Below are 24,889 nucleotides of genomic sequence, written 5' to 3' on the forward strand. Positions count from 1 at the left end.
CCATCTATGTGTGGAACCACAGGAAATGGGAGAGATACTAAACACCATTTGTGACACCACATCTGCAATATGAAGAGCTAGGCTCCTGGCCAGAATGTGCTCAATGGGGGCAAACCCTGTGTAAGGACTGTATGTTCCCAAAAAGTCATCGTGGGCTACCTCTCCAATGTGAGCTGGAGCTGGTCATTGCTCAGGCTGCAGATTATCAAAAGGAGCTCTGTGTTCTCATACCCTCACAGTGAAGGAAAGCAATTCATTTTTCTGACAGGCCAACCAAGCAATCCCCATTTTTTTGTTTTGACAGTGATGCCCTTCAGCAGTAACAGCAAATGACAGAGGCTGGCCATTTCCATTTGCAGCTTCCATTTTGGAGCCTCCCAATTCAATGTGCTGTGTAGAGGTTAACGTCATGTCCATGCTGAAAGACTGCCAACCTGGTGAGAGGCCACTCTGCCATTGACCAAATGCTGATGGTTCAAGAAAGTGGCCCTAAACAGGGCATTTCATTGGCCTAATTGGCCACTGCTTCAAGTCACGATATGGCTGAGCTACTATCCTAACACTGGTGCTCCCAGCAACTTATCAAGGTCCCCACTCTACATCCTAGCTCACCACTCGGAGAATAGTAAAATCTTACTCTGAGTATTAACTGCATATCTTCTGGACCTTCTGTGTACATGTCTCGTGGGTATCGAGGTTTTACTTACTCCCTTCCACCTCCTCAACCATGACCTCATGAGCTCCCATCATTATAACCTAAATACTGTTGCACGCTTTTGCCCAATGACCCCTACCCTGACTGAGTTGTACCACTTATTCAGTATTTTTCTGCATTGGAGTGAGTTATACAAGGATCTCCATAACTGCTCCAGCCACTATGCATCTTCACTTTAAAAGGTGCAGGCTGGATTTAAATTGTTCATTTCTTCATTGCAAAGCCAGCATTTGCTGCCCATATCTAACTGTTCTTCGACTGAAAGATTTGCTTGGCTATTTTAGAGGGGAGCTAAGAGTCAAACACATTGCTGTGGGTTTTGAGTCACATGTAGTCACACAGGCCAGTTAATGTGGCAGATTTCCTTTTGCACAGGGCATAAGCAATTCTATCGTTCGCTTGTGTTAGCCTCTCTCAACTTTTGTCACTCCTTCTGAACATTTAACTCTCAACAGCTTAGCCAATGCTGGCTGCATATAATTTTTATTTTTATTTTTATTCATTTGTGGGACTTGGGTGTTGCTGGCTGTCCAGCATTGCTAGCCCTTCCCTATTTGCCCTTAAGAAGGTGGTGGTGAGCTGCCTTCTTGAACCACTGCACTCCGCTTGCTGTGGGTTGACCCACAATGTTGGTAGGGAGGGAATTCCAGGATTTTGACCCAATGACTGTGAGAAAATGGCAGTATATTTCCAAGTCAGGGTAGTGAGTGGCTTGGAGGGGAACTTGCAGGTGGTGTTCCCAAGTACCTGCTGTATCATTCTAATGGGCAAGCTGCATAAAGTCGGCATACGTTCTGAATCACATTGCGTTACATTCTTTATCCAGCACAAACCTTGTTTATGGAAGCAAAACAATTTAGCCTCTTTTGTGATTTTTTTTGTCATATGCAATCAATTCCCTGTTCTGAAAGGGAGAAACTCAACCTGTAGTATCCTTTTTCCTTGGCCAGTTGAATGAGTTTTAATTTTCGGTATCTTAGAAAGGGATAAACATTGTGAGTTCCAAGGACGTTCTATTATTCCAGATTTGCCACTAAGTGGTTTGGGTACGTAAAAACTAGCTGTTTTTGATTTGACAACTGTTTTTAATTATTTGATACTATGACATAAAGTAATACAAAGCACAATTTTCCATGGTTATGCATCACTGTTTACTTTCTCTGCAAGCTTATTTCTCGGAAATCTCCAAAGCCAGTGCAGCTTTCTTATTCTCTTGCTATTTGTTTTCTGCCAGTTTATGTCCCCCCTCTCATTCAAAAAAAGTACATAAGAAGGATCAAGGATAGAATTCACAGTCACATGTTGCAGCCAACCTGGGTTTATTGAGGAAAGATTGTCTTTAACTAACTTATCGGAGTTTTGCTGAAAAAGGTAACACAGAGGGTCATGTTGCACTTGGACTTCTAAAAGGCATTTTACACAGGGCCACACAACTTGAAAGTAAACTTAAAGCTCTTGGAATGAAAGAGACAGCATGTAAAAGAGACAACAACACGCGTGCAATAATGGCTGAGACAGGGAAACAGGCAGTGATGGTTAATGGAGATTTTTTTGGTCTGGAGGAGCAGGGTTGGGAGTCTTGCTTTTCCTGATATACAGGGGACAATTTCAAAGGTCGTGGATGAATCAAAACTTGGATATTTGAGAGGAGGACAGTGTAGAATTTCAAAAGGCCATTAACAAGTTGGTGTAATGGACAATCAGTGACAGATGAAATTCAATGTGGAAAATGTGGGTTGATATATTTTGGCAAGAAAAGCATGGAGTGACAGAATTAAATAAACGGTAAAGTGTATGCAGAAACAGAAAGATAAGTATGTATGTGCGACAGGATCACTGGAAGTGCCAGGACAGGTACCGAGAGCAAATCATAAAGAAGCAGTATCCTAGGCTTTATTAGTAGGAGCATAGAGTACAAGAGGAAGGAGGTTATGTGGAACTTGTATAAGAAACTAGTCAGACCTCATCTCGAGTCTTGTGTAGAATTCTGGGTGCCACACTGCAGGAAGGAAGCAAATACACTGGAGTTTTACCAAAATGGTTTCAGGGATGAGTAACTGCAGTTAGGAAGACTGACTGACTTGCGAAGTTGGAACTGCTTTCCATGAACAGGAGAAAACTGAAACAAAATGTGCTAAAGTTTACAGAACCATGAGTGAAACTGTTTGCACTTGTAAAAGGACCAAGAATAAGAAGGCACAGATTTGAAGTAATTTGCAAAAGAATCAGTTGCAATGTGAGAAAATAAGTATTTCACTCTGCGAGGCTTGAATGCACTGCCTGGAAGTGTGTTGGGGAGAGGTTCAATCACAGCATTCAAGAGGGCATTCGTTAATGATTTGAACAAAAACAATATGCAGAGTTACCAGGAAAATGCAGGAGAATGGCACTAATTCCTAATTCGCATCAGAGAGACAGTGCAAACATAGAATCATAGAATACTTATAGTGTGGAAGCAAGCCATTTTATCCATCAAATCCACACCGACCCTCTAAAGATCATCCCACCCTCCACCCTAATCCTGTAACGTTGCATTTTCCATGGCTAACCCACCCAGCCTGCATATCCCTGGATACTAAGGAGCATGATGGGTTAAATAGCCTCTTTCAATACAATAACAATTCTGTGATTTTTTGAGAAGGCCAGTAACTATAAACTAGTCATTTTAACCTCAGTGGTGGGAAAGCTTTCAGGAATGGCTTCTCTGGGACTAGATTAACAGCCCAGTAATTAAGGAAAGTCAGTGAGGATTGGTTACGGTTATGTTCCCCTAACCTGATTGAGTTTTTTTAAGGTGACTGAGAGAGCTGATGGTGATTACATAGTGGTTGTAATGTAGATGGATTTCCAAACTATGTTTTACACAGTGCCACTTGCAAAATTAAAGTCCATGCAATAAAAGGGAGAACAGCAACAGGATATAAAATTGGCTGATTGACAGGAAACAGGGAGTAGAGATGAATTGATAACATTGTACCAGAGCACAGTATAGGCCGGGTTCCTCAGGGTTTTGCACTTCTTTTCTTGATATATATCAATGACCTAGATGTGGGTGTACAGGGCTCAATTGCAAAATTTGGAGGTGGCAGAGAACTTGGGAAGTATTGTTAACGGAGAGAAGGACAGTGATAGACATCAAGGTGGCATGGACAGGCTGATAGAATGGAGAGATATGAGGCAGATGAACTTTAATGCAGCAAAGTATGAAAAGATCTCGCATGTGGTTGGAAGAACAAGGAAAGACACTATAAGATGCAATACAACGCTAAGTGGGTGCAAGAGCAGTGGAACCAATGGGTAAATGTGCACAACCAATAACTGTAATGATGAAGGTTGAGAAATTGGTTATGCTCACTCCTCATTCTCCATTGATTCACTACCTGCCATGGATCCACACACTTGCAAAGTTGGCCGTGGACCCACTTTTCTCAGGATTCTCAGGTTTATAAATAGAAGCAAAGAGTACAAAAGCAAGCAGTTTATGGTGATAAAGGCAAAATATTGTGTATGCCAGAGATAGGCAATAAAACCAAAGTGCTGGAAAAACTCAGCAAGTCTTGCAGCATTGGTAGAGAGAGAAATAGAATTAATGTTTTGAGTCCAATATGGGTCTTCTTCAAAATTCTTGACTTTGATGGTTCAACCTCAACTGGCACACCCTTGTCTAATTTTGAGCATGACAATGAGGATACAGCAACCATTTTATGAGTACGTTGTCAGGAATGAGGAACTTCAGTTCAATGGATGATTTGAAGAAACAAGGATTGCTTTTCTTAGAAAGAAAGCAGAGAAGAGATTTGCAAATGTTCAAAATCATGGGAGTTCTGGACAGACTGAAGTAGGAGAAACTGTTCCAATAGTATAAGGCTGGAAAACTGACAGCACCGATTTACAGTGAATGACAAAGCAGCTAAATGTTACAAGAAGAAAAACATTTTTTTAATATCATTAAGATCTGGAGTACACCGCCTGAGTGTGTGCTGCAGGCAAATTTATTTATGGCTTTAAAATGCATGTGATAATTACCGAAGAGAAGAATTTTACAGGTCAATGGGGCAACAGAAAGGGAGAGGGTCAGGAGGAGCTTCTCTTGCAGAGAACAAGTACAGATAAGATAAACCAAAATAATTCTGAATGTAATTATTTGATGATTTTATTTTAAGATTCCATGAAAAGGCATTGGTTTATTTATGTGGGTTAGTTCAATGACCATTAATCTGATTCCAAATGTGGAACTCCCTTTGTTATTATTAACTCGGTTTAATGTTGGCTGTTCTTGTGAAGGGTTGTGGCATGCAATTGCTGCACTTACTTCATGCAAATATTTCCACTTAGAATCATTTGTTAGTCATTAGGAACAAGTTGCCTGCTGCTCCCTCTCTCACCCACCAGAACTATAGTAAGAACAGCACTGGACTAGAAACTCAATTCACACCAAGAGTCAAATCTGAAACTTCTGAGCAAGGATTTTTCAACTACCTGCTGCATAAATTCCAAGAGATTAGAGAAGGCACTGCAAACATGTCATTGGGCTCAAGCCCTGAACTGCACATGTCAAAGTCATTTCAGGAATGTCAAATGTCTTTCAAACCAACCTGTCTGTTAATTTCCACAACTTACATAAAAGTAAACTTGACGTGCAGAAGCTCCTCTTCCTCATCAGTCCACTTATCTTTGTATGGACCCCTTCTAAAGAATGGAAATATAAAATGAGATAAGTCAATTCAAGACAGTGCTTGTGATTTATCACATAGAAAAACAGAAATTGTCGGAGAAACTCAGCAGGTTTGCTAACATCTGTGGAGAGGAAATAGTTATTTTTTTCAAGTCCAGTAACCCTTCTTCAGAACTTGTTACTAATAATTGTTTCACAAGTATCTCTAATAGAAAGACTGCAACAAGGTGAACTTTCAGTAAGGGTTAATCAAGATCAGTCTCACCAATAGCAAGATGATTTGCAAACAATTCAAGTCTGTGCTCTCATACTAATGCAGAAGCAATAATCAAACAAGCAGATATCATATTTTATATCTTACTCACTCAATGCTGGGAACACAATGATTTCAATTTCAGGAAAAAAAATTGTTTTCAAATCCAAATTAGCATTACACTAATGCTCTAAGTCAAAATACTTTGTCTTGTTGCTTGTAAAACATTTGCATAATGTGCTTAAAATTACAAAACTTCCCACGGTGTAACTCAAGAACATAATCAAACATAATAATTACAAGTGATCAAAGGAAATAGTTGTTCAAAAGAATTGTTAAACAAAGGTAGAGAGGTTTCCAGTGAATCATCCATGACTCATGCAGCTAAAAGAATGTTAGTCAGTGCTCATATGATTAGCACTGAGATGTATAAGACACTAGAACTGGAGGAGTTCAGCAATTACAGAGGGATACATATAGAATACAGAAATAGGAAGGGCACTGTACTGACGATCACATTCAGAGAGTGTCATGTATGTTAGCAATGTAAACACTTGTTGGCGTGACTTATGATGAACTCTTCATTGAATTTAAAAAGAACTTTGTTTCTCAATCTAACAGAATATTTTTAAAATATAACCTTAAAGCACTTCAATGAGAATTCTGAAGAAAGTAATCCTTTCATTTCTGATTACAGGAGTTACATTAGACTGTATCAGCCCCATCCAGCCAACTAAGTCATGAATTAGTTTCTGACATGCAGGCAGATATTTCCAATGGATCGTATGTCAACACCCTAATCCACTTTCTAGTTACATGCCTTTCTTAGCCCTGCACAACTAAACGCAACATTAAATGAAATGAAGGACTCTGTGAAAGGCCTCTTTGGTGCAGCAGTAATGCCTATCTCTGAGATAAAAGGCCTGGGTTCAAGTCCCTCCTGCTCCAGAGTGTGTAATAACATCTTACAGCAGATGATTGGAGACAATATTTATGCAAAGTGTAGGAATGTATTCTCCAGTATTACAAAACCTTCGATGGACTTTAACTGAAAGTTGGGTCACTGTCCCTCAGGAATTATGTATTCGTACCTGCAGCAGTGGATGTAACTATAGGATGGGGCAGTTCTCAGGTTCACAGCCTTGCTGTTTATTCCATGAATCATGTACATAGCTGTTGCAGTTGCACCCCATTTTAATTATTGAAAATTCTTTTATGCTTCTGGTTGCACTTCAGCCCTGATCTTTGGACATCTGCTGTGGAGTGGTGTGGTCAAATCAGAGGACTTCCCCATGGGTCTGTTCCTGGTTCGAAAAGTGTGGTGCTGGAAAAGCACAGCAGGTCAAACTGCGTCTGAGGAGCAGAAGAATCAATGTTCGGGCATAAGCACTTCATCAGGAATACTCCTGGGCCAGGCCAAGATCTTCATTAGAAGAGGAGAAAGTGAGGACTGCAGATGCTGGAGATTAGAGTCAAAAAGTGTGGTGCTGGAAAAGCACAGTCGGTCAGTCAGCATCTGAGGAGCAGCAGAGTCGATGTTTCAGGCATAATGTCATTCCTGATGAAAAGCTTTTGCTCAAAACATCAACTCTCCTGCTCCTCTGATGCTGCCTGACCATCTGCTTTGCCAGCACCACACTTTTGGACTCTGGCCATTAATAGATCCAGGCAGTGGAGGGTTTCGGAATTACCAATTGTTTATCCGCAGCTATGTTTGTGTCTGGATGTCCTTTGAGAAGGAGCAAGCAGTGTCCTTCAATACTCTCCATGTTTTTGAAAAAGATTGAGCACTACAGAGGGGGCAGGATGCCTTGTCTCCTAACTCTATTTTGATTGGGACCCTTCTCCTCTCCCTCATCTTTACTGGTCTGCATTGACCTTATCAGCCATTGCACATGATATGATTTATTGGAAAACACGTGTGATTTAGTGGTAGTAGATAATAGGTTAAAAAGTACCACAGGCAGTTTGGTGGTGGGAAAAACAAAAACAGCTGTTGAGTTATTTGTGATAACACATGTAGATTAAAAATAAATAAAAATGAAAGGAAGAGCTTTCCTGTTGCAATGACAGTGTCTGTATCTCTCGACCAGGATGTCTGAGGTCAAGTCGCATCTGCAACAGACATGTGTAATAACATCTCTGAAAAGGCTGATTGTTTAAGACAATATAGAGCTCCCTGCAAGCACTTTTTCAAAAGGTATCATAAAGCATTCAAATGAATCCTTTGTGGTCATCGGTGTCTTTTAGACTTTGCATGTTTGTTACCTGTCGCATATTATTTGAGTTTAGATTAATTGGAGGATTATTTCTCCAGGTTCTCTCTGCAATTAGACAAATGTTTGGAGTTTTTTTTTGCAGGTTTCCCATACTTGATTCTTTTGCCTGTTCAAATGTTCTTCGGTCTATTTCAGTATAGATTCCAATCACAGTGGGGACTTCCCCTAGTGCGCATCTGCAATTGGCTGAATTAAGGCTGCATTTAAGTAAACATCACAATGCAGTTCTCCTGCAGCAAAACAAAGCGTGGGTAACAACTTCTCTATATGGTAATCTTGTAAAATAATGGGCATTACAAATTCAATGAATGGCCATGAGTTAGCAACATACCACAACCCACACATCTTTTCTCAATAGTTGACCAGTTGAACTCTCTATCGTACTTAGAGGCACTTCGAGATTTGAAAGTCTTTTAAATCCAAAAGAAATGACAATGTAGTTTAGTCACATCCAAATGAAAATAACAGCATATGTTAGAAACATATTAGTTCATTTGAAACAAAAACAGAAATTGCTGGAAAAGCTCATGGGGTCTGGCAGCATCCGTGGAGACAAAGCAGAATTAACATTTCGCGTCCAATGACCCTTCTTCATATACCTCTGAGATTCTGAGGAAGGATTACTGGACTCAGAATGTTAACTCTTCATTCTCTCCACAGATGCTGCCAGATCTCCTGAGCTTTTCCAGCAATTTCTGCTTTTGTTCCTGATTTCCAGCATCTGTAGTTCTTTAATTTATTTGAATATATTTAATTATCCTTATTAGTGCGATATCATAGTAACTGAACACACTGTGTAATCACATGCTAATCCATGGCACCCCACTAAGAGGGACAAGCATGCCATGTAACCCAGATGATTCCATCTATCAGATGTCTTGACACAATGGAAATACTAAAGAAGTTGAGGTTATTTACTTTGAGAGGAACTGGAGGAGATATTATGCTGACTTATAGAACATAAAACTGAATCAAATCATTTAAATACCAAAGCACAGAGGAAAGATAAAGGAATTAGCAGTCAGACAGGAAATCAGGCAAAATATTTTACACAGGTGAAGATAGACTTGTGAGCCAGTGATGAAATTCAAGAGGCAATTAAATTGTTTCTGGCACAGAATTCAAGCTGAAAGATTTTTTCCACAGAATAACTATAGCTCATCACGCCTCCACCAACTCTACTATCAGGTGTCAACTGCTTGCCCTTTTCTCATACCCCTGTCCATCATTACCATCTAAACAAAAATCCAATGCTGCCTTCACTGGCTTATTGAACCTGTCTATATCACATTTCCAGGCAGTGCCTTCCATATCCTAACACTCTGTGTTAAAAAAATATTTTCTCATATCACTCTTGCACCTTACTTTAAATACATTTGGTGTAACCATTTCTATTTTCAATAATGTCTAATGAAAAAGTCTTACAAATCAGGTCATCCATTAAAAGAATTTTAATCGATTACAAAAATACATGGGGGTGTAATTACCTATGTCTAAATTCAAGATGAGTAATGCAATTAACCAGAGGATTATTTTATAAAACTATATTCAGTGGAATCCAAGAGATAAGCATCTTTCTCAGATATGATGGCCATAAGTGGAATATTTACTGAATAGACAGTCTAGAAGCTGGCACTCCAGTTTGTCCGCATGCTCGAGAATTTTAACTTTTATATCATTGGGCGGGACAGGTTCTCCACCCAGAAGGCAGTCTGTCTGACTCTGTTTAGCCAGTTTATTTTCCTGTTAGGCAGGCTGAAGGTTAGAAGAGGCTGAACAATCAATAACATCCAAACCCCAACCCAGGACGAAGAATGTGTTAATCCCCCATCCCAATTCTGAGGCTGTGGGGTTGAGTGATGTGGAAAATTCCTGTTCCTTACTGGGCCGCAGGTGCAGTGTTGGCACTGGCTTTGTCTCTAAGAATATCTGGGTCTTGTTGAATATAAGCCAGAAAAACGGCTATATTTAGACCTCAGTTAAAATTCCAGCTGACTTCCTGGGAGGGGATTGGCTGCCTCACCTCCAAAACGAGCGAAAATTTACCAGGTTGAACACAGATTCCTGATGCACATGGAACTGTTGCTCACTTAATAACCCACCCTTTTACCTTTGATACTCGATGTTTCACTATTTAGTATTGTAATAAGCTGTATGTTAATGGATATAGCCTACTGCTGTTGAAGCGAGGACCCATTGGTTTAATGAGAGAAGTAAAATTACACCCTGATATGTCAAATCTTCACCATTTAATTCTTTATTACTGACCTGAGAAGTCCGCTAAAGGTGATTCGCCATCGCCGATGTGGCTCGAGACACTCCATCTTCAGACCACCTCCACTCCATGAGTTCTTACTGTCCACAGAACTGATGGTATCAGGATGGATTGGATGCTGAAAGGAGCAGTTTTGCCAAAACATTGAAAAGAACACTTAAGCTGACTGTCTTGCCCTTAAATGCATCAATGCTATTTGACTCAACACATGCTAATTTCTCACTTGATAAAGATGTGAATGAAATGTATTTTAATGCATTTCAGTGATCTTGATTATATATTTCCAGTCAAAGTTGGCCTGACTTCTTTCTGAAAATGTTGTCGGATTCTTGCTTTTTCCCTCTGTTGACTGTTCATTTCACAGAATCTGCACATGAACAGAAAGTGTGCTCCCTGCACCACTCCCAACCACTTAGCTGTCTCTGTTCACATTTCGGTAGACTATCCTTAAAAAGTTGCGTTTTGCGTCTCCTCATGTTCAGTGATCAAGCACGTCAAAATATTCTAGAGCTGAGCTTTGAAGCAAGGCACTCTAGGAAAGGACCATGTGTGGAAGGGAGTTGGATGCACAGCAAACAGTGAGAAAAGGGCAGAAGCATAAAATTAGTACACAAGCCTGAGAATTCTCAACCACGCATAATTGATGTTCCCATGATGGGACTAAATATTCAGACTTCAACCAACCTTTTACGTATTTTCCTTTCCTATCACTTTATGTCAAACGTAACAAAATCAAATTGCACAGCTTTAAAATTGCAAACACCCCATATCAAATATCCGTTATGGACATTGCATTTCTTTCACATTATGAATAGTAAGACCATGGTTTCATGTGGTAGATGCAAAGGAGAGCAAGTCTGGACAATACTCAATGCTCTTCGAAGTTCTACAATCTCTAACGCAATGTTTCTCAATCATATACACAGTTTTTTGGACGGGGTTTGATCTGGAATTAATGAATGCATCAACATTGTGGAAGTTCTAAACTTACCAAATTCCCAAACAAAATGCAAATAAATCATAGCTTAATGAAAGCTTTGGCACAAATCCTATCCAATGGGAAAATTAATTGCTTAATAATTTTTCTAAGATTATAACCAGTTGAACGTTTGGATGATCTTCCTCTCACTTCTCACTTTCAGCTGTCCTAGAATTAATGACAGAGTTGATAACTACTATTGGGATGTACTTAGGATGGCCAGGGTGACATCACATGACCAGCAGTCATGATAAGTCTATGCAGCAACATAACAGACTAAGGGTGGAAATCTCAATCGCTCTGACTTTTTGTACTAGGAATACAAAAACTATGACATGGCACAACTCCTGAGAAAGTGAGGACTGCAGATGCTGGAGACCAGAGTTGAAAAATGTGGTGCTGGAAAAACACAGCAGGCCAGGCAGCATCCCAGGATCAGGAGAATCGACATTTTGGGCATAAGCCCTTCTTCAGGAATGAGGCTGGTGTGCCAGGCGGGCTGAGATAAAAGGTAGGAGGAAGGGAATTTGGGGGAGGGGCGCTGGGAATACGATAGGTGGAAGGAGGTGAGGGTGAGGGTGATAGGCCAGAGAGGGGGTGGGGCGGAGAGGTCAGGAAGAAGATTGCAGGTCAAGAGGGTGGTGCTAAATCCGGGGGTTGGGACTGAGTTGGGACTGAGATAAGGTGGGGAGAGGGGAAATGAGGAAGCTGGAGAAATCTACATTCATCCCGTGTGGTTGGAGGGTTCCTAGGTGGAAGATGAGGCACTCTTCCTCCAGGCGTCGTGTGGTCAAGGTTTGGCGATGGAGGAGGCCAAGGACCTGCATGTCATTGGCGGAGTGGGAGTGGGAGTTAAAGTGTTCAGCCACGGGGCGGTTGGGTTGGTTGATGCGGGTGTCCCAGAGGTGTTCCCTGAAACGTTCCGCAAGTAGGTTGCCTGTCTCCCCAATGTAGAGGAGACCACATCGGGTGCAGTGGATACAGTAAATGATGTGTGTGGAGGCTTATGCCCGAAACATCGACTCTCCTGCTCCTCGGATGCTGTGTTTTTCCAGCACCACATTTTTCAACTCCTGAGAAGTCAACTTCACTGACCAAGGATGCAATGGAGGAACCAAAGAGAGCTCAAAGTGACAGTTGTGATTGTGGCAGCAGTGGAGGTCCAGAGCCTGTTACTGATAACCAGGAACCTGTTACTGATAACCAGGAACCTGTTACTGAGAACCAGGACAATGTCAAACAGCGAATGGAAGAGGAGGAGGAATAAAAACATCAACACTGTTGCAGTGAAATCGTGCATTATGTTCAGATGGTGCCAGAGCTTTGCAACACTTTGCACATAACACGCGATAAAACACTCTAGACTGTATTTATTATATACATGCGATAATAAATTTAAATCTGTTGGTTTGGCTGGATTTACATTAAGTTCCAACTCTCATGTTTTCGCAAACTAAAAAGACCACCATGACAAATAACATTTCTTTTCAATCTTTTGAAGAAAATTTAATCCAGAATTAGAGTTCAGTATAAAATAGAACAAGGTTAGTTTAGTAGAGCTGCTCTGTTTATCCCCTTTCGTTATCTTTAGTTGACTGCCATATCATTTTTAGTAATGACGAAACATGTATATTGCAAACTTTTCAGTGTGTTTATTAGATAGTGAGGTTTTTTTTTCTGAAAGATAAAGGAACAGTTTGATCCTGAATTTGACCCCAACTAAATGTTCTCACACAACAGGAGATTTTGTGCTCAGGAACAGAACTCCCGGAAGGCATGTTGCCTCCCTGGTGTCAGGGTCCGGGATGTCACTGATCGGGTTTACAAGATTCTGAAGGGGAGGGTGAGCAGCCAGAAATCGTAGTACATATTGGCACCAATGATATAACCAAGAAAGGGATTGAGGATATGAAAAATGATAACAGAGGGTTTGGTTGGAAGCTGAAGAGCAGGACAAGTAGAGTAGTGATCTCAGGTTTGCTACTGGTGCCACGAGATAGTGAGATGAGGAACAATCAGCGAATGCAGCTTAACACGTGCCTGCGAGGCTGGTGTAGGAGGGAGGGCTTCAGATACCTCGACCATTGGGATACCTTCTGGGGAAGGTGGGACCTGTACATGAAGGACAGGTTGAACCTGAACTGGAGGGGCACAAATGTCCTGGGTGAGAGATTTGCTCATGTGATTCGGGAGGGTTTAAACTAGTTTGGCAGGGGGGGTGGGAATCAGAACCACATGTCTGAGAGGGGGTCAGTTGCAGACGGGGCAGTGACAGGATGTATTGAATCTATCAGGAAGGTTTCTCATGGGATGAAACAAAGGGATCGGTTAAAGTGTGTCTGTTTTAAAGCAAGGAGTGTCTGAAATAAGAGTGATGAACTTAGAGCAGGGATCAGTACTTGGGGCTACGATGTTGTGGCCATAACGGAGTCGTGGGTTTCACGGGGGCAGGAATGGTTGCTTGATGTTCCAGGGTTTAGAACATTTAAAAATAACAGGGAGAGTGAAAAAGAGGAGGGGTGTAGCATTGCTAATCAGAGAGTACATCACAGCTACAGAAACGAAGGTTGTTGAGGAAGGTTTGTCTACTGAGTCAGTATGGGTGGAAGTTAGGAACAGCCACCACATTGAGGATTTTCTACAGACCACCAAATAGCAGTAGAGAGATTGAAGATCTCATAGGCGGGCAGATTCTGGAAAAATGCAGAAGTAGTAGGGTTGTTGTTATGGGTGATTTCAACTTTCTCAATATCGACTGGAACCTCCTAAGTGCAGATGATTTGGATGGAGCCATTTTTGTCAGGTGTATTCACGAAGGGTTCCTTACTCAGGATGTAGACAGACCGAGAAGGGGAGAGGGCATTTTGGATTTGGTGCTCGGCAACGAGCCAGGACAGGTGTCAAATCTCACGTTGGGAGAGCACTTTGGTGACAGTGATCACAACTGCCTCACATTTAGCATAACCTTGGAGTGGGAAAGGAGCAATTACTGAGGGAAGATATTTAATTGGGGAAAAGGAAATTATGAAGCTATCAGACGGGGGTTGGGAAGTACAGACTGGGAGCAATTGTTTCACAGAAATGGCACAGCAGACATATGGAGACTATTTAAGGAGCAGTTGTTGCGAGTGATGCACAAATTTGTTCCTCTGAGGCAGGTAAGAAGGGATAAGATTAAGGAAACTTGAATGATGAGAACAGAGGAACTTATCATCAAAAGGAAGAAGGCAGCTTACGTAAGGTGGAGGAAGCAAGGATCTAACACAGCTTTAGAGGATTACAGGCTTGCTGGAAAGGAGCTCAGAAATGGACTGAGGAGAGCCATGAGGGGACACAAAAAAAGCTTGGCAAGAAGGATTTGGGAGAACCCAAAGGCATTTTAGTGAGGAATAAGAGAATGATCAGGGAGAAGGTAGAGCTGATCAGGGATAGCGGAGGGAACTTGTGTGTGGAGTCTGACCAGATAGGGGAAGCCCTAAATGAGTTTTTTGCTTCAGTTTTCACCAAGGAAAGGGAACTTGTTGTAATTGAAATCTTCTAGGAGCTGGGATACAGTCTTGTCCAGATCAAGATTGATGAAGTTAATGTGCTAGAAATTTTGGAAAACAGTAAGATTGATAAGTCCCAGGGTCCGACCAGATTTATCCTAGGCTGCTCCGGGAAGCGAGAAAGGAGATTGCTAAGCCGCTGGTGAGGATATTGGCCTCCTCACTCTCTACAGGAGTCATACCGGAGGATTAGAAGGAGGTGAATGTTGTTCCTCTTTTCAAGAAGGGTAATTGGGAAATCCCTGGCAATTACAGACCAGTCAGTCTTACGTTTGTGGTCAGCAAAGTTTTGGAAAGAATTCTGAGGGATAGGATTTATGACTATTTGGCAAAGTATAGTGTGATTAAAGGCAGTCAGCATGGCTTTGTGAGGGGCAGGTCATGCCTCACAAATCTTATTGAGTTCTTTGAGGAGGTGTCAAGACAGGTCGACGACGGTCGAGCAGTGGATGTGGTGTATATGGACTTCAGCAAGACTTTTGATAGGGTTCCCCATGGTAGGCTCATTCATAAAGTCAGGAAGTATGGGTACAGGGAGATTTGGCTACCTGGACTCAGAATACTCTGGCTGACAGAAGGCAGAGAGTGGTTGTAGATGGAAAGTATTCTGCCTGGTGGATTAAACCTCGGCACAACATCGTGGATCAAAGGGCCTGTTCTGTGCTGTACTTTTCTATGTTCCATGTTCTAACAAACTATAACGCACGTTTAGGCTGACATTCTCCTCCCCGATAACTCAAAAGTATAGAAAATTTTACAACGCCTACTCTGGCAGAAACCAGCTAACTGAATACAAATTGAACCAGACTGTAGGGCTCTCTAGTATGTAACTTCACTACATGGCAACTTTAGCAAGTGCACCCATTGTATCCATTCTTTAACCCTTAACTGCTTGAGATATGTATTTATCTCCTTAAATAAAAGAAAAAATAAGCACAGTTTTAACTGTTCTTGTGGAGAAACAACGTTCTAGAAAAATAAATTTTATCATGGAAAAAGCTGCAAATGGGGCTTACCTCAAAATATCCAATTCCATCAACTCGAAGCAACACCCATATTTCACATAAGTCATTGGGTTTCCGGCAAATACGAACAATAAAGTAGGTCTTATCCACTTCTGTGAATCCCATAAAATAAACTGAGTCAATAGCCTGTAAAAAGTGCAGAAAGTAATCAGGTCTAATCAATGATTGTTGATACAGTAAAATAAGCACTGCTTCAAAATGCACTGCAAGACATATACAATGAAGTTTCCCATGTATTGTGTAATGTGTGCAAGTTGAAATAATGTTGACAATTTTAATATTTTCAGATATGCAATATTCCAAAAGCCAGTCTTGCCACAGAACAGCTGATAAAGTAACATCCGTAATATGCTTTACATAGACTGACTTGTTCTTAGTGAAATGGTTCTGTGAAACCCATGTGGCGATCCATATTCGGAATTTTTTGTTTTAAACTGCAGACAGTTTGAAGATTTACAAAAACACACACACACACACACACACACACACACACACACACACACACACACACACACACACACACACACACACACACACACACACACACACACACACACACACACACACAATAAGAAACAACATGTTGTGTGGTGATATTCTCTATCTCCAGGGTGAGCTATGTAGCCAGTCTGATGTGAAGAAAGTGAGGACTGCAGATGCTGGAGATCAAAGCTGAAAAATGTGTTGCTGGAAAAGCGCAGCAGGTCAGGCAGCATCCAAGGAGCAGGAGAATTGACGTTTCGGGCCCTTCACCAGGACAAAGGACCCGATACCCAGCATGAGCAAAACCAACGTAGTGTACAAAATCCCACGCAAGGACTGCACAAAACACTACATAGGACAAACAAGAAGACAGCTAACGATCCGCATCCATGAACACCAACTAGCCACGAAACAACACGACCAGCTATCCTTAGTAGCCACACACGCAGACGGCAAGCAACATGAGTTCGAGCAACATGAAGAAGGGCTTATGCCTGAAACGCCGATTCTCCTGCTCCTTGAATGCTGCCTGACCTGCTGCGCTTTTCCAGCATCACATTTTTCAGCCAGTCTGATGTAACAACACTGTACATATATTTATAAAGACAAGTCTCAATATTATTGTGGTTCTGTTCACCGAGCTGGGAATTTGTGTTGCAGACGTTTCGTCCCCTGTCTAGGTGACATCCTGAGTGCTTGGGAGCTTCCTGTGAAGCACTTCTGTGTTGTTTCCTCCGGCATTTATAGTGGTTTGATTAGATTAGATTACTTTACAGTGTGGAAACAGGCCCTTCGGCCCAACAAGTCCACACCGACCCGCCGAAGCGCAAACCACCCATACCCCTACATTTACCCCTTACCTAACACTACGGACAATTTAACATGGCCAATTCACCTAACCTGCACATCTTTGGACTGTGGGAGGAAACCGGAGCACCCGGAGGAAACCCACGCAGACACGGGGAGAATGTGCAAACTCCACACAGTCAGTCGCCTGAGGTGGGAATTGAACCCGGGTCTCTGGCGCTGCGAGGCAGCAGTGCTAACCACTGGGCCACCGTGCCGCCCGTGTCTGCCGCTTCCGGTTGTCAGTTCCAGCTGTCCGCTGCAGTGGCCGGTATATTGGGTCCAGGTCGATGTGTTTGTTCACAGAATCTGTGGATGAGTGCCATTCCTCTAGGAATTCCCTGGCTGTTCTCTGTTTGGCTTGTCCTATAATAGTAGTGTTGTCCCAGTCGAACTCATGTTGCTTGTCATCTGTGTGTGGCTACTACTAAAAAAAGGTCGTGTTGTTTCGTGGCTAGTTGGTGTTCATGGATATAGATCGTTAGCTGTCTTCCTGTTTGTCCTATGTAGTGTTTTGTGCAGTCCTTGCATGGGATTTTGTACACTACGTTGGTTTTGCTCATGCTGGGTATCGGGTCCTTTGTCCTGGTGAGTTGTTGTCTGAGAGTGGCTGTTGGTTTGTGTGCTGTTATGAGTCCTATTGGTTGCAGTAGTCTGGCTGTCAGTTCGGAAATGTTCTTGATATATGGTAACGTAGCTAGTCCTTTGGGTTGTGGCATGTCCTCATTCCGTTGTCTTTCCCTTAGGCATCTATTGATGAAATTGTGGGGGTATCCATTTTTGGCGAATACATTGTATAGGTGTTCTTCTTCCCCTTTTTGCAGTTCAGCTGTGCTGCAGTGTGTTGTGGCCCTTTTGAACAGTGTCTTGATGCAACTTCTTTTGTGTGTGTTGGCGTGGTTGCTTTCGTAGTTCAGGACTTGGTCTGTGTGTGTGGCTTTCCTGTATACCTTTGTGGTGAATTCTCCATTAGGTGTTCTCTGTACCATCACGTCTAGGAATGGGAGTTGGTTGTCCTTTTCTTCCTCTCTAGTGAATCTGATTCCTGTGAGTGTAGCGTTGATGATCCGGTGTGTGTTCTCTATTTCTGTGTTTTTAAATGATTACAAAGGTGTCATCCACATATCAACCCAGAGTTTGGGTTGAATTTTTTGGGGTTGAAATTCAACACAGAATCATAGAACATAGAACATAGAACAATACAGCACAGAACAGGCCCTTCGGCCCACGATGTTGTGCCGAACATTTGTCCTAGCTTAAGCACCCATCCATGTACCTATCCAATTGCCGCTTAAAGGTCACCAAAGATTCTGACTCTACCACTCCCACAGGCAGCGCATTCCATGCCCCCACCACTCTCTGGGTAAAGAACCCACCCCTGACATCTCCCCTATACCTTCCACCCTTCACCTTAAATTTATGTCCCCTTGTAACACTCTGTTGCACCCGGGGAAAAAGTTTCTGACTGTCTACTCTATCTATTCCTCTGATCATCTTATAAACCTCTATCAAGTCACCCTTCATCCTTCGCCGTTCCAATGAGAAAAGGTCTAGCACTCTCAAACTATCCTCATACGACCTATTCTCCATTCCAGGCAACATCCTGGTAAATCTTCTCTGCACCCTCTCCAAAGCTTCCACATCTTTTCTAAAGTGAGGCGACCAGAACTGCACACAGTACTCCAAATGTGGCCTAATCAAAGTCCTTTGCAACATCACTTCACTACTTTTGAATTCAATCCCTCTGCTAATGAACGCTAATACACCATAGGTCTTCTTACAAGCTCTATCCACCTGAGTGGCAACTTTCAAAGATCTATGAACATAGACCCCAAGATCCCTCTGTTCCTCCACCTCACTAAGAACCCTACCGTTAACCCTGTATTCCGCATTCTTATTTGTCTTTCCAAAATGGACAACCTCACACTTGGCAGGGTTGAATTCCATCTGCCACTCCTCAGCCCAGCTCTGCATCATATCTAAGTCTCTTTGCAGCCAACAACAGCCCTCCTCACTATCCACAACTCCACCAATCTTCGTATCATCTGCAAATTTACTGACCCACCCTTCGACTCCCTCATCCAAGTCATTAATTAAAAATTACAAACAGCAGAGGACCCAGAACTGATCCCTGCGGAATCGCTTCACAGGAGACTCCCAAGCACTGAGGATGTCACCTAGACAGGGGTTAAAATGTCTGCAACACCAATTCCCACCTCGGCAAACAGAACCACAACAACGAGCACCCGAGCTACAAATCTTCTCACAAACTTTCAATATTATGTTTGGAAGATTAAAATGAAGGATAAAGGACAGGGCTCCTCAGCCAACATTTGCTAAGAGAACATTAGCAGCTCACAGTTGCTATTGTTATTCAAAGCCATTAACATGATTTGGGGTTTCAATACTAGATTGTTACAATTGTGATTCTATGTTAGATTGTGCATGTACAAATAAAACGTTTTTCAGTTTCTGAAATAATATCAACTAGGTACAACTAAGTCTAAATCATAAAAAATGTTGTGTGGGACATAGCATATTTTCTGAACCATTTTTGGATTTGCTCTTTAAAGCAAGTTTTAATTTGCAGGTTAAGTGTCCGGTTCAAAAATGTTTTTCCTTTGATTTTTTTTTTCCAGTGGATCCACACAATAATACAAATAATATGAAATGGGAGGATGGAGGCAGAGGATACTGTGACTGGGCTGGGCTGGATGTTTTACCTGAGGTAACAGACGAGAAGAATAGGCAGGTTCATCAATGAGCAGCAGATACAACTTTCACATTTGATATCACTAAGGAAGTACCTACTTTTTTAAAAACATTGAACTGGATTTTGTGGTCACAGCAAAGCCATGCCCTTAATAATTGTGTGTGTAGAAAGCTGTCCAAAAGATTATTTTGATATCTTCAGTGACAGCTTTCTCATTCAGAAAGCTATTTTAAATTGAGCACGAGATAAATGGAATCTCAGGCATGCAGCATCGGTGATAACAGACAACACAGTAAGCAGCCAGTCACATAAACAAGAAACCAGGAAGTACAAACCTTTGGTTTTCTTGAAGTCAAAAGCACGACACCAGAACATTAATTTAAAACATATACCAAGAAATCCAACAAAGAATTCAGAAGAGGCACATTGATCCAAAGAAAAATGAGACAATGGAACAAGATAATACACAGCTTGTATGAAGCGAATAATATAGATAAACTTAGGAAATTAGACAAACATATGATAGAGAAGGTTGTTTATAATAGTTAATTCAGATAAGAATAGGAGGAGATACAACTAAATTAGATTAGATTAGATTAGATCCCCTACAGTGTGGAAACAGGCCCTTCGGCCCAACAAGTCGACACCAACCCTCCGAAGAGCAACCCACCCAGACCTATTCCCCTACACCTAACACTATGGACAATTTAGCCTGGCCAATTCACCTGACCTGCACATCTTTGGACTGTGGGAGGAAACCAGAGCACTCGGAGGAAACCCACACAGGCATGGGGTGAACGTGCAAACTCCACTCAGGCAACCGTCTGTGTGGAGTTTGCACATTCTGTTTGGGGACTACTTTGGGGGAAATGACCCCTTTCCGTATCATATCAAAATAAATTAAATTAGATTACATTACAGTGTGGAAACAGGACCTTTGGCCCAACAAGTCCACACCGACCCGCCGAAGCGCAACCCACCCATACCCCTACATTTACCCCTTACCTAACACTACGGACAATTTAGCATGGCCAATTCACCTGACCTGCACATGTTTGGACTGTGGGAGGAAACCGGAGCACCCGGAGGAAACCCACGCAGACAAAGGAAGAACATGCAAACTCCACACAGTCAGTCGCCTGAGGCGGGAATTGAACCCGGGTCTCAGGTGCTGTGAGGCAGCAGTGCTAACCACTGTGCCACCGTGCCGCCCACCTTCCTTCATTTCTAGTTTTCCTTCATTTCTAGTTTAATATCTAAAATAATGTTTATTAATCATAATGAAAAATAAAATCAGCATTTCAGAAATGCAAATTTAGTTTCTCAGGACCAGCAAAGATGTTTGCTTCTAATTAAAATGTTAGCATGTCAGTATAACAAAATGGCACCTCATTCCTCACGGTGTAAATGTTTCCAATACCTTCACTGTGAGGCGATAATGGTGGCGGCAGGGTAAGAAGTATTCAGGCTGCTATCGTCATGTGCTCCCGTATACCTGGCCAGCCTCATTCATCTTTGCTTTTTCTTTTTGGTTTCTTTGTTTATCTTTTCATCAAAGTTCACCTGTTCTTATTTTCGGCGGCTACAATAGAGGAAGGCAGTTGCAATGGCCAGCTGTGGCAGTGTGTTGGATCTGGATGTCCGTTCCTCATCGCCAAAGTGGCTGCAGCTTCAGCGATGGTTCCATCGGCAACGACTCAGTTGGTTTCGGCCCGTTCTTCCTGGTGGGGGGTGTCAGCTAATGTTTCACTGTAAATGGGTCTGGCCTGTTCCTCCTGGTGGGAGGTGTCAGTTACTGTTTCACTGTCGGTGGGTCTGGCCTGTTCCTCCTGGTGGGGTGTGTCAGTTACTGTTTCACTGTTGGTGGGTCTGGCCTGTTCCTCCTGGTGGGGGGGTGTTAGTTACTGTTTCACTGCCAGTGGGTCTGATCCATTCTTCCTGATGGGGGTGTCAGTTACTGTTTCACCTGTCGGTGGGTCTGACCCATTCCTCCTGGTGGGGGTTTCAGTTACTGCTGTACTTTGTTTTATTTAATGTTAAAAACAAACCTTTGCTGCTAAATCATTCAAGGGCAGTAGCTATTAAAACTATTTTCAATTCAGGAAGTCACTTTCAGTGGAATTCTAACCTGCTTAGAAAGTTATTTGGTTTTAAACTGATAGGGTGTCATCCATGTTGCTTGTTGCTCTGGGGAAGAAGGGACTAATGAACCCAAATACTTCTCTCATAAAAGACAACTGACAGCTCAATCCTTTCTTCATGTGCACATCAGGACAACTGTAAGAATGCCACATTTCAAACAATCACAACAATTCATGCTACAGGAGAAAGGATGATGATTGGTCAGGCATTGCCACAGTGAAAGCAGCAGAGAACTAAAAGCTTCTCAAGCTCTGTGTAATTCATAAAAGGCGGCTGCAGAAGAGGCCACACATTGGTTCCAGTTCATTCCTCGTGGCTATGGCAGTGAAGTAGTGGCTTCAGCAGCAACTAAAGTAGGAAGAGCTTGTGTGACGCCTTCAGCGTTGTCGTTTGGTGGGTCTGGTCTGTCTCTCCTGGTTATAGCCGGGATGAGGGAGGGAGCAATTCGGCAATTTCAGTGGAGACAGTGTGGTGGGTCCCATTCAGTAATCCTTGCTTCGATGCTGTCAGGAGCAGCTTCAGTAGCAGCGTCCCATAGCCACTCCCTAAACCCAGGAACCATGGAGAGACCAAGAGATGAACTTTGTCTTCGCTTGGGCTCAATTAGTTCTTTTTATAATTTGTGTAACTAAAATGGTGCTGATTATGGCCACTTATACACTTTTCACTATGTTTTCATAAATGCAAGTGACTATGAATTACTATTCTATTCTATCGGGGTAAAAGTGAACATCTGTTTCATTTTACTGATGCAGAACTTTAACAGTAGCCTTTGGTTTAGTATAAACTCACTGTCAGCACCATCTGTATTTTCTCACCTCCTCTTCCTTACTCAGCTAAAAGGTCAGTGGGACCCAATCAGAGGAAGAATGGCCAATTGACCATATGACTCACAGAACCTCCCCTCACCGCCCAACCCCACATATGCTCGAGTCTGCAGGCTCTGTCCAACAGCTCGCTGAGGCAATCAAATGGGCAGCAGACCAATGCTTTCAGCTATATCAGTGACCATTGTTCAGACAACAGACACTCCCCAAGGCCAAGGGTAAGTAGGTCCACCACTTACCAACTGCATTTTATGTCCAAGTTATGAGGCATGAGGCAACAAATCGGAGCAGCGAGAGCCAGGAGGAGGTGACATTGGTGCGAGGTGATTGTCGGGAAGGCCAGTAAGTATATTTAGACTTCTTACCTTCAGGCTAGTGAGGGAGGAGCGAGCAAAGGACTTCTGGGAAGGATAAATAGAACAGGTTATATTTGCGTGGTTGCGTTACCCAAGACACTACTCGGGTAGTGTCTCCCATCCATCCTCCTCCTCTAACCTAAAAATAAAGTTGTGGGAGCCAGATTGAGAAAGTAAGGTAAGTAGTTAATTTCCTAATTTTTTTTTTAGTAGTCACTTCGGGAGTTAGAACAGTGGGAATGGAGTGTAGGGCAGTGAAATGTTCCTCCTGCAGAATGTGGGAAGTAAGGGTCACCACTAGCATCCCTGCTGACTACATCTGTGGGAAGTACACCCAACTCCAGCTCCTCGAAAACCGCGTTAGGGAACTGGAGCTGGAGTTGGATGAACTTCAGATCATTCGGGAGGCAGAGGGGGTTATTGACAGGACTTACAGAGAGGTAATCACTCCCCAGATAAAAGAAAAAGACAGATGGGTGACAGTTAGGGGACGGAAAGGGAACCGGCAGGCAGTGCAGGGATCCCCTGTGGCCATTCCCCTCAACAACAAGTATACCATTTTGGATACTGTTGGGGGGGGATGACTTACCAGGGGAAAGCAGTGGAGTACCTGCTGCTCAGAAGGGAAGGGGGAAGAAGAGCAGAGCAGTAGTCATTGGGGACTCGATAGTTAGGGGGACAGATAGGAGGTTCTGTGGGGACGAGAGACACTCACGGTTGATGTGTTGCCTCCCGGATGCCAGGGTCCGTGATGTCTCTGATCGTGTTTTTGGGATCCTTCGGGGGGAGGGAGAGCAGCCCCAAGTCCTGGTCCACATAGGCACCAACGAGATAGGTCGGAAGAGAGATGGGGACTTGAGGCAGAAATTCAGGGAGCTAGGATGGAAGCTTAGAGCTAGGACAAACAGAGTTGTTTTCTCTGGTTTGCTGCCCGTGCCACGTGCTAGTGAGGTGAGGAATAGGGAGAGAAAGGAGTTGAACACGTGGCTACAGGGATGGTGCAGGAGGGAGGGTTTCGGGTTTTTGGATAATTGGAGCTCTTTCTGGACCTCTACAAGCAAGATGGTCTTCATCTAAACCAGAGGGGTACCAATATCCTGGGGGGGGAAATTCGCTAAAGCTATTAAGGTGGAATTAAACTAATACAGCAGGGAGATGGGAACCAAAATTGTAGGACAGGTACAGAAGAGGATGAGAGTGGGGAGTTCCAAAATCAAGTATCTGACACTGGAAAGCGAGAACCTGGATTGAAGTGTGTGTACTTCAACGCAAGGAGCATCCGAAATAAAGTGGATGAACTGGCAGCATGGGTTGGTACCTGGGACTTCGATGTTGTGGCCATTACAGAGACATGAATAGAGCAGGGACAAGAATGGCTGTTGCAGGTTCCGGGATTCAGATGTTTCAGTAAGAACAGAGAAGATGGTAAAAGAGGGGGAGGTGTGGCATTGTTGATCAGGGACAATATTACAGTTGTAGAAAGGATGTTTGGGGACTCGTTAACTGAGGTAGTATGGGCTGAGGTTAGAAACAGGAAAGGAGAAGTCACCATGCTGGGAGTTTTCTATAAGCCTCCGAATAGTCCCAGAGATGTTGAGGAAAGGATAGCAAAGATGATTCTCGATAGGAGTGACAGAGGCAGGGTAGTTGTCATGGGGGACTTCAACTATCCAAATATTGACTGGGATCACTACAGTACAAGTACTGTAGATGGGTCAGTTTTTGTCCAGTGTGTGCAGGAGGGCTTCCTGACACAGTATGTAGACAGGTCTA

At 42.8% G+C, this 24,889-nt stretch overlaps 1 protein-coding gene across 3 annotated transcripts in view; it reads right to left on the bottom strand.

Moving 5' to 3' along the window:
* LOC122558251 (uncharacterized) overlaps positions 1 to 24,889 on the bottom strand; it is a 183,007-nt gene that overhangs the window by 122,597 nt on the left and 35,521 nt on the right. For all 3 annotated transcript variants that reach the window (XM_087995736.1, XM_043706624.2, XM_087995734.1), the window contains exons 2-4: positions 15,741 to 15,875; positions 10,191 to 10,315; positions 5,336 to 5,404 (exon numbers count right to left, since the gene is read on the bottom strand). In XM_087995736.1, the coding sequence (XP_087851862.1) occupies positions 5,336 to 5,404; positions 10,191 to 10,315; positions 15,741 to 15,875 (329 nt within the window). The remainder of the gene's footprint in view (positions 1 to 5,335; positions 5,405 to 10,190; positions 10,316 to 15,740; positions 15,876 to 24,889) is intronic.

The sequence above is a fragment of the Chiloscyllium plagiosum genome, unplaced genomic scaffold, assembly GCF_037043375.1.
Source record: "Chiloscyllium plagiosum isolate Xiang-an unplaced genomic scaffold, Cpla_swu_hap1 HiC_scaffold_17, whole genome shotgun sequence".
Taxonomy (NCBI): Eukaryota; Metazoa; Chordata; class Chondrichthyes; order Orectolobiformes; family Hemiscylliidae; genus Chiloscyllium; species Chiloscyllium plagiosum.